At 54.9% G+C, this 10,502-nt stretch overlaps 1 protein-coding gene across 2 annotated transcripts in view; it reads left to right on the plus strand.

Moving 5' to 3' along the window:
- The window catches only part of uxt (ubiquitously-expressed, prefoldin-like chaperone), a 50,306-nt gene extending 40,268 nt beyond the window's left edge, over window positions 1–10,038 (plus strand). For both annotated transcript variants that reach the window (XM_059958497.1, XM_059958496.1), the window contains exon 6: window positions 6,632–10,038. In XM_059958497.1, the coding sequence (XP_059814480.1) occupies window positions 6,632–6,694 (63 nt within the window). In that variant the 3' untranslated portion in view covers window positions 6,695–10,038. The remainder of the gene's footprint in view (window positions 1–6,631) is intronic.
- Window positions 10,039–10,502: the final 464 nt, after the last annotated feature.

Here is a 10,502-nt window from a genome sequence, read left to right on the forward strand (position 1 = left end):
GGGGATGTTGTGTTTGATCAATGAGGGTGGTCCTGGGGATGGTGTGTTTGATCGATGGGGGTGGTCCTGGGGATGATGTGTTTGATCGATGGGGGTGGTCCTGGGGATGGTGTGTTTGGTCAGTGGGGGTGGTCCTGGGGATGGTGTGTTGGATTGATGGGGGTGGTCCTGGGGATGGTGTGTTGGATTGATGGGGGTGGTCCTGGGGATGGTGTGTTTGGTCGATGGGGGTGGTCCTGGGGATGATGTGTTTGGTCAGTGGGGGTGGTCCTGGGGATGGTGTGTTTGGTCAGTGGGGGTGGTCCTGGGGATGGTGTCGTCCTGGGGATGGTGTGTTTGGTCAGTGGGGGTGGTCCTGGGGATGGTGTGTTTGATCGATGGGGGTGGTCTTGGGGATGGTGTGTTTGGTCAGTGAGGGTGGTCCTGGGGATGGTGTGTTTGGTCAGTGAGGGTGGTCCTGGGGATGGTGTGTTTGGTCGATGGGGGTGGTCCTGGGGATGGTGTGTTTGGTCGATGGGGGTTGTCCTGGGGATGGTGTGTTTGATCGATGGGGGTTGTCCTGGGGTTGGTGTGTTGGATCGATGGGGGTGGTCCTGGGGATGGTGTGTTGGATCGATGGGGGTTGTCCTGGGGATGGTGTGTTTGATCGATGGGGGTGTTCCTGGGGATGGTGTGTTTGGTCAGTGGGGGTGGTCCTGGGGATGGTGTGTTTGGTCGATGGGGGTGGTCCTGGGGATGGTGTGTTTGATCGATGGGGGTGGTCCTGGGGATGGTGTGTTTGGTCAGTGAGGGTGGTCCTGGGGATGGTGTGTTTGGTCGATGGGGGTGGTCCTGGGGATGGTGTGTTGGATCGATGGGGGTGGTCCTGGGGATGGTGTGTTTGATCGATGGGGGTGGTCCTGGGGATGGTGTGTTTGGTCGATGGGGGTGTTCCTGGGGATGGTGTGTTTGATCGATGGGGGTGGTCCTGGGGATGTTGTGTTTGATCGATGGGGGTGGTCCTGGGGATGATGTGTTTGATCGATGAGGGTGGTCCTGGGGATGGTGTGTTGGATTGATGGGGGTGGTCCTGGGGATGGGGTGTTGGATTGATGTGGGTGGTCCTGGGGATGGTGTGTTTGGTCAGTGGGGGTGGTCCTGGGGATGGTGTGTTTGATCGATGGGGGTGGTCCTGGGGATGATGTGTTTGGTCAGTGGGGGTGGTCCTGGGGATGGTGTGTTTGGTCAGTGGGGGTGGTCCTGGGGATGGTGTGTTTGATCGATGGGGGTGGTCCTGGGGATGTTGTGTTTGATCGATGGGGTGGTCCTGGGGATGATGTGTTTGGTCAGTGGAGGTGGTCCTGGGGATGGTGTGTTTGGTCAATGGGGGTGGTCCTGGGGATGGTGTGTTTGATCGGTGGAGGTGGTCCTGGGGATGGTGTGTTTGGTCGATGGGGGTGGTCCTGGGGATGGTGTGTTTGATCGATGGGGGTGGTCCTGGGGATGGTGTGTTTGGTCGATGGGGGTGGTCCTGGGGATGGTGTGTTTGGTCGATGGGGGTGGTCCTGGGGATGGTGTGTTTGATCGATGGAGGTGGTCCTGGGGATGGTGTGTTTGGTCGATGGGGGTGGTCCTGGGGATGGTGTGTTTGATCGATGAGGGTGGTCCTGGGGATGGTGTGTTTGATCGATGAGGGTGGTCCTGGGGATGGTGTGTTTGATCGATGAGGGTGGTCCTGGGGATGGTGTGTTTGATCAGTGGGGGAGGTCCTGGGGATGGTGTGTTTGATCAGTGGGGGTGGTCCTGGGGATGGTGTGTTTGGTCAGTGGGGGTGGTCCTGGGGATGTTGTGTTTGATCGATGAGGGTGGTCCTGGGGATGGTGTGTTTGATCGATGAGGGTGGTCCTGGGGATGGTGTGTTTGATCGATGAGGGTGGTCCTGGGGATGGTGTGTTTGATCGATGAGGGTGGTCCTGGGGATGGTGTGTTTGATCAGTGGGGGAGGTCCTGGGGATGGTGTGTTTGATCAGTGGGGGTGGTCCTGGGGATGGTGTGTTTGGTCAGTGGGGGTGGTCCTGGGGATGGTGTGTTTGATCGATGGGGGTGGTCCTGGGGATGGTGTGTTTCGTCAGTGGGGGAGGTCCTGGGGATGGTGTGTTTGATCGATGGGGGTGGTCCTGGGGATGGTGTGTTTGGTCAGTGGGGGTGGTCCTGGGGATGTTGTGTTTGATCAATGAGGGTGGTCCTGGGGATGGTGTGTTTGATCGATGGGGGTGGTCCTGGGGATGATGTGTTTGATCGATGGGGGTGGTCCTGGGGATGGTGTGTTTGGTCAGTGGGGGTGGTCCTGGGGATGGTGTGTTGGATTGATGGGGGTGGTCCTGGGGATGGTGTGTTGGATTGATGGGGGTGGTCCTGGGGATGGTGTGTTTGGTCGATGGGGGTGGTCCTGGGGATGATGTGTTTGATCGATGAGGGTGGTCCTGGGGATGGTGTGTTTGGTCGATGGGGGTGTTCCTAGGAATGGTGTGTTTGGTCAGTGGGGGTGGTCCTGGGGATGGTGTGTTTGGTCAGTGGGGGTGGTCCTGGGGATGGTGTGTTTGATCGATGGGGGTGGTCCTGGGGATGGTGTGTTTGGTCAGTGAGGGTGGTCCTGGGGATGGTGTGTTTGGTCTGTGAGGGTGGTCCTGGGGATGGTGTGTTTGGTCAGTGGGGGTGGTCCTGGGGATGGTGTCGTCCTGGGGATGGTGTGTTTGGTCAGTGGGGGTGGTCCTGGGGATGGTGTGTTTGATCGATGGGGGTGGTCCTGGGGATGGTGTGTTTGGTCAGTGAGGGTGGTCCTGGGGATGGTGTGTTTGGTCAGTGAGGGTGGTCCTGGGGATGGTGTGTTTGGTCAGTGAGGGTGGTCCTGGGGATGGTGTGTTTGGTCGATGGGGGTGGTCCTGGGGATGGTGTGTTTGGTCGATGGGGTTGTCCTGGGGATGGTGTGTTTGATCGATGGGGGTTGTCCTGGGGTTGGTGTGCTGGATCGATGGGGGTGGTCCTGGGGATGGTGTGTTGGATCGATGGGGGTGGTCCTGGGGATGGTGTGTTTGATCGATGGGGGTCTTCCTGGGGATGGTGTGTTTGGTCAGTGGGGGTGGTCCTGGGGATGGTGTGTTTGGTCGATGGGGGTGGTCCTGGGGATGGTGTGTTTGATCGATGGGGGTGGTCCTGGGGATGGTGTGTTTGGTCAGTGAGGGTGGTCCTGGGGATGGTGTGTTTGGTCGATGGGGGTGGTCCTGGGGATGGTGTGTTGGATCGATGGGGGTGGTCCTGGGGATGGTGTGTTTGATCGATGGGGGTGGTCCTGGGGATGTTGTGTTTGATCAATGAGGGTGGTCCTGGGGATGGTGTGTTTGATCGATGGGGGTGGTCCTGGGGTTGATGTGTTTGATCGATGGGGGTGGTCCTGGGGATGGTGTGTTTGGTCAGTGGGGGTGGTCCTGGGGATGGTGTGTTGGATTGATGGGGGTGGTCCTGGGGATGGTGTGTTTGGTCGATGGGGGTGGTCCTGGGGATGGTGTGTTTGGTCGATGGGGGTGGTCCTGGGGATGATGTGTTTGATCGATGAGGGTGGTCCTGGGGATGGTGTGTTTGGTCGATGGGGGTGTTCCTAGGAATGGTGTGTTTGGTCAGTGGGGGTGGTCCTGGGGATGGTGTGTTTGGTCAGTGGGGGTGGTCCTGGGGATGGTGTGTTTGATCGATGGGGGTGGTCCTGGGGATGGTGTGTTTGGTCAGTGAGGGTGGTCCTGGGGATGGTGTGTTTGGTCTGTGAGGGTGGTCCTGGGGATGGTGTGTTTGGTCAGTGGGGGTGGTCCTGGGGATGGTGTCGTCCTGGGGATGGTGTGTTTGGTCAGTGGGGGTGGTCCTGGGGATGGTGTGTTTGATCGATGGGGGTGGTCCTGGGGATGGTGTGTTTGGTCAGTGAGGGTGGTCCTGGGGATGGTGTGTTTGGTCAGTGAGGGTGGTCCTGGGGATGGTGTGTTTGATCGATGGGGGTGGTCCTGGGGATGGTGTGTTTGATCGATGGGGGTGGTCCTGGGGATGGTGTGTTTGATCGATGGGGGTGGTCCTGGGGATGATGTGTTTGATCGATGGGGGTGGTCCTGGGGATGGTGTGTTTGGTCGATGGGGGTGGTCCTGGGGATGGTGTGTTTGGTCGATGGGGGTTGTCCTGGGGATGGTGTGTTTGATCGATGGGGGTTGTCCTGGGGTTGGTGTGTTGGATCGATGGGGGTGGTCCTGGGGATGGTGTGTTGGATCGATGGGGGTGGACCTGGGGATGGTGTGTTTGATCGATGGGGGTGTTCCTGGGGATGGTGTGTTTGGTCAGTGGGGGTGGTCCTGGGGATGGTGTGTTTGGTCGATGGGGGTGGTCCTGGGGATGGTGTGTTTGATCGATGGGGGTGGTCCTGGGGATGGTGTGTTTGGTCAGTGAGGGTGGTCCTGGGGATGGTGTGTTTGGTCGATGGGGGTGGTCCTGGGGATGGTGTGTTGGATCGATGGGGGTGGTCCTGGGGATGGTGTGTTTGATCGATGGGGGTGGTCCTGGGGATGGTGTGTTTGGTCGATGGGGGTGTTCCTGGGGATGGTTTGTTTGATCGATGGGGGTGGTCCTGGGGATGTTGTGTTTGATCGATGGGGGTGGTCCTGGGGATGATGTGTTTGATCGATGGGGGTGGTCCTGGGGATGGTGTGTTTGGTCAGTGGGGGTGGTCCTGGGGATGGTGTGTTGGATTGATGGGGGTGGTCCTGGGGATGGGGTGTTGGATTGATGGGGGTGGTCCTGGGGATGGTGTGTTTGGTCAGTGGGGGTGGTCCTGGGGATGGTGTGTTTGATCGATGGGGGTGGTCCTGGGGATGATGTGTTTGGTCAGTGGGGGTGGTCCTGGGGATGGTGTGTTTGGTCAGTGGGGGTGGTCCTGGGGATGGTGTGTTTGATCGATGGGGGTGGTCCTGGGGATGTTGTGTTTGATCGATGGGGTGGTCCTGGGGATGATGTGTTTGGTCAGTGGGGGTGGTCCTGGGGATGGTGTGTTTGGTCAGTTGGGGTGGTCCTGGGGATGGTGTGTTTGATCGATGGGGGTGGTCCTGGGGATGTTGTGTTTGATCGATGGGGTGGTCCTGGGGATGATGTGTTTGGTCAGTGGGGGTGGTCCTGGGGATGGTGTGTTTGGTCAGTGGGGGTGGTCCTGGGGATGGTGTGTTTGATCGATGGAGGTGGTCCTGGGGATGGTGTGTTTGATCGATGGGGGTGGTCCTGGGGATGATGTGTTTGATCGATGGGGGTGGTCCTGGGGATGGTGTGTTTGGTCAGTGGGGGTGGTCCTGGGGATGGTGTGTTGGATTGATGGGGGTGGTCCTGGGGATGGTGTGTTGGATTGATGGGGGTGGTCCTGGGGATGGTGTGTTTGGTCGATGGGGGTGGTCCTGGGAATGATGTGTTTGATCGATGAGGGTGGTCCTGGGGATGGTGTGTTTGGTCGATGGGGGTGTTCCTAGGAATGGTGTGTTTGGTCAGTGGGGGTGGTCCTGGGGATGGTGTGTTTGGTCAGTGGGGGTGGTCCTGGGGATGGTGTGTTTGATCGATGGGGGTGGTCCTGGGGATGGTGTGTTTGGTCAGTGAGGGTGGTCCTGGGGATGGTGTGTTTGGTCTGTGAGGGTGGTCCTGGGGATGGTGTGTTTGGTCAGTGGGGGTGGTCCTGGGGATGGTGTCGTCCTAGGGATGGTGTGTTTGGTCAGTGGGGGTGGTCCTGGGGATGGTGTGTTTGATCGATGGGGGTGGTCCTGGGGATGGTGTGTTTGGTCAGTGAGGGTGGTCCTGGGGATGGTGTGTTTGGTCAGTGAGGGTGGTCCTGGGGATGGTGTGTTTGGTCAGTGAGGGTGGTCCTGGGGATGGTGTGTTTGGTCGATGGGGGTGGTCCTGGGGATGGTGTGTTTGGTCGATGGGGGTGGTCCTGGGGATGGTGTGTTTGGTCGATGGGGGTTGTCCTGGGGATGGTGTGTTTGATCGATGGGGGTGGTCCTGGGGATGGTGTGTTTGATCGATGGGGGTCTTCCTGGTGATGGTGTGTTTGGTCAGTGGGGGTGGTCCTGGGGATGGTGTGTTTGGTCGATGGGGGTGGTCCTGGGGATGGTGTGTTTGATCGATGGGGGTGGTCCTGGGGATGGTGTGTTTGGTCAGTGAGGGTGGTCCTGGGGATGGTGTGTTTGGTCAGTGAGGGTGGTCCTGGGGATGGTGTGTTTGATCGATGGGGGTGGTCCTGGGGATGGTGTGTTTGATCGATGGGGGTGGTCCTGGGGATGGTGTGTTTGATCGATGGGGGTGGTCCTGGGGATGATGTGTTTGATCGATGGGGGTGGTCCTGGGGATGGTGTGTTTGATCGATGGGGGTGGTCCTGGGGATGGTGTGTTTGGTCGATGGGGGTGGTCCTGGGGATGGTGTGTTTGATCGATGGGGGTGGTCCTGGGGATGGTGTGTTTGGTCGATGGGGGTGGTCCTGGGGATGGTGTGTTTGGTCAGTGGGGGTGTGCTGTGTGGTGGTCTTAGGGATGGTGTGATTGTGTGCTTTACTCTCCACTCACATGGTCCCTCTCTCTATCCCACAGGCTCTTTGTGAACTCCAGGGAATCAAAGATCTGCCTGAGGAAGGCCGGAGTGAAATCTTGTGATGAGATGAGCTGAGGGATGGAGATCGCAATGTCACTTGTCCCGACGCCAGAAAGTCCAGTGTTTGCACTGAGGAACATGTGCATATCATTCGTAACATGTCTCTGGTTACATAACTCTCGTTACCACACAGTGATCTTCCCTTCATCCTGAGCATGATCTGCTTCTCACCAAGTTGTGGACCTCATTCGATTCAAGAAACAGGAACGCAGGATAAAAGCTCATGTTTATTTTCCCAAGTTGGCAGATTTTTGGTGACCAGTATCGCTCTTAGTTTGTGGAGAGATTTTAAAGAGCAAACTTTACAATCTAACTTTTCCCTGTCGTGAACTCGCTGTCACCTTTTTTAATAACCCATGCCCCTGCATTGTACGATAGGAGCTTCACTCTGTTTCACGACGGGAGTGTGTGATGGGACGGTGTGGAGGGAGATTCACTCTGTGTCTGACCCCGGGAGTGTGTGATGGGATGGTGTGGAGGGAGATTCACTCTGTGTCTGACCCCGGGAGTGTGTGATGGGACGGTGTGGAGGGAGATTCACTCTGTGTCTGACCCCGGGAGTGTGTGATGGGACGGTGTGGAGGGAGATTCTCTCTGTGTCTGACCCCGGGAGTGTGTGATGGGACGGTGTGGAGGGAGCTTCACTTGTGTCTGACCCTGGGAGTGTGTGATGGGACGCTGTGGAGGGAGATTCACTCTGTGTCTGACCCCGGGAGCGTGTGATGGGACGGTGTGGAGGGAGATTCTCTCTGTGTCTGACCCTGGGAGTGTGTTTTGGGACGGTGTGGAGGGAGCTTCACTCTGTCTGATCCTAGGAGTGTTTGATGGGAGACTAACTTGTTTTATTTCTGTGTCTGTAGTAAGGAAATGTAAAATGATAATGACATTTATTTTTTGGCTTCTTTCACCTGCCCCCCCTTTTGTTTGTGTTCTCCCAGTTGGAAATAGTTCTCTGAAAGTACGGGTGCCATTGGGCACCACATCCTCACAGCAACACTCAGGCATAGACATAGTTTCGGAGGAGTGGCAGGACCCGTGATAGACTGCGAATGGCCACCTTCTCCAGGCCAGGAGCATTTGACCCCGAAGTCCCTGATCTAAAGGGGAAAGGCTACCATATAGTGGGACCTCCTCTGAGGATCCCTTTGCTGCAGAACAGAGCTCCACACTGTCCAGATGGCATTCTGGGTTGAGGGAGTGGAGAGTGTTGGACGCAGACCTTACAGGTATCAGCTGTGGAACAGCAATGGAGGCATTTCCAGAGCAAAACTGCTTGTGTGGGAACACCTCCCCAGAAGAATTAGGGCACCTGGGCCAATGAATATTTCTGGCTGGGTCAATGCTCTGGAAGTCAACGTTCACCATGAACAAGGGCATTCACCTTGCCCCTCAGCCAGATCTCACCAACTGCAGTAATGGCACGGGCCCTGTGTGTCGGTGGAGGAGTCGGTATTGTCCATGTCTCTGACCATCATTCACCATTCAACATGTTGGATGTGTGTCGGTGGAGGAGTCGGTATTGTCCATGTCTCTGACCATCATTCACCATTCAACATGTTGGATGTGTGTCGGTGGAGGAGTCGGTATTGTCCATGTCTCTGACCATCATTCACCATTCAACATGTTGGATGTGTGTCGGTGGAGGAGTAGGTATTGTCCGTGTCTCTGACCATCATTCACCATTCAACATGTTGGATGTGTGTCGGTGGAGGAGTAGGTATTGTCCGTGTCTCTGACCATCATTCACCATTCAACATGTTGGATGTGTGTCGGTGGAGGAGTCGGTATTGTCCGTGTCTCTGACCATCATTCACCATTCAACATGTTGGATGTGTGTCGGTGGAGGAGTCGGTATTGTCCGTGTCTGACCAACATTCACCATTCAACATGTTGGATGTGTGTCGGTGGAGGAGTCGGTATTGTCCGTGTCTGACCATCATTCACCATTCAACATGTTGGATGTGTGTCGGTGGAGGAGTCGGTATTGTCCGTGTCTGACCAACATTCACCATTCAACATGTTGGATGTGTGTCGGTGGAGGAGTCGGTATTGTCCGTGTCTGACCATCATTCACCATTCAACATGTTGGATGTGTGTCGGTGGAGGAGTCGGTATTGTCCATGTCTCTGACCATCATTCACCATTCAACATGTTGGATGTGTGTCGGTGGAGGAGTCGGTATTGTCCGTGTCTCTGACCATCATTCACCATTCAACATGTTGGATGTGTGTCGGTGGAGGAGTAGGTATTGTCCGTGTCTCTGACCATCATTCACCATTCAACATGTTGGATGTGTGTCGGTGGAGGAGTCGGTATTGTCCATGTCTCTGACCATCATTCACCATTCAACATGTTGGATGTGTGTCGGTGGAGGAGTCGGTATTGTCCGTGTCTCTGACCATCATTCACCATTCAACATGTTGGATGTGTGTCGGTGGAGGAGTAGGTATTGTCCGTGTCTCTGACCATCATTCACCATTCAACATGTTGGATGTGTGTCGGTGGAGGAGTCGGTATTGTCCGTGTCTGACCAACATTCACCATTCAACATGTTGGATGTGTGTCGGTGGAGGAGTCGGTATTGTCCATGTCTCTGACCATCATTCACCATTCAACATGTTGGGTGTGTGTCGGTGGAGGAGTAGGTATTGTCCGTGTCTCTGACCATCATTCACCATTCAACATGTTGGATGTGTGTCGGTGGAGGAGTAGGTATTGTCCATGTCTCTGACCATCATTCCTCTGGTCTGAGCAGGAAATATTTACTGGACTCGAAAAGTGCCATGTAAAAATTTTCTGCGCCGCTTTAAATGTTTTTTATAAACTATCCAACACAAATCACAACACAAGTAAACAATATCAGGCAGTCAAGCCAACTGGACAGGCACAATAGCAAAGGTAAAATGTTCTGTCTAGCTGGCAGCAGCATTCAGCAGGCTGGCAGTTTATTAGCAATGAGCTACCAATGTCCATTCTGTGTTTTTTGTTACAGCGCTGACTAAATATGTTGATGCTCTAAAGTTTCAAAGTAAAGGTTGTGGTATGTTTATTTAGAAAATTTATGGATTATATTGATTAACACATAATTACAGGGTAATTCACAATTATATTAACCTTAAAAGAAAATCCCAGCTGCATGGGAGCATTTCAGTTATTGTGTGGTCATGCAGCTTCGAGGGAACAATGCCCCTGACTCACCTCGTACCATGGGAGTGAGATGCCTCGTTCTGGCAGTCCAAAATCTGAGGGGCTTCACCCATTTCTGCCTTCACTTCCAAGTCTAATCAGATTGGCTGGTGTGGAGTTGAGCAGAGGTCATGAAGCAATAAATTATATTTATAGTCAACTCCTGTACAGACCCTCTGCCAGCACCTACCCTGATTCTCACACTTCCTCTGGATCCTACCCATTTGTCACCCACTCTGTCCCCTACACCCCTGACCTCCTGTAGTCCCAGTCCCCTGAGTTCAGCTCCTTCCTGGTTCACTGGCCGAGCAATGGGTGAGTCTAGTGTTTTGCTGGGCTGTCACAGTCCCTTGGTGAATTATTGCTCTTATTTACGGTGAGGTTCCCTCTCCCCCCCTGCAAAGTGGAGTGGGGAGCAAAACATGACTTTCAAAAACCTTTAATTAAGACTGGGAACTTCTGCAGTTCCAGCAAGTAGTAACCACAGAGAGGCACTTTTGGAAATTACAGAATATTCACTGGTGAATTAGTGGATTGACAGTAACCAATAAAAAGGGTCAAGCGGGGCAGCCATTGTATGCATGCCTGATCTGAGGTGTCGGCACAGGGTTGGCTAAGGTGAGA

The sequence above is a fragment of the Hypanus sabinus genome, unplaced genomic scaffold, assembly GCF_030144855.1.
Source record: "Hypanus sabinus isolate sHypSab1 unplaced genomic scaffold, sHypSab1.hap1 scaffold_1065, whole genome shotgun sequence".
In the NCBI taxonomy this organism is placed as follows: domain Eukaryota; kingdom Metazoa; phylum Chordata; class Chondrichthyes; order Myliobatiformes; family Dasyatidae; genus Hypanus; species Hypanus sabinus.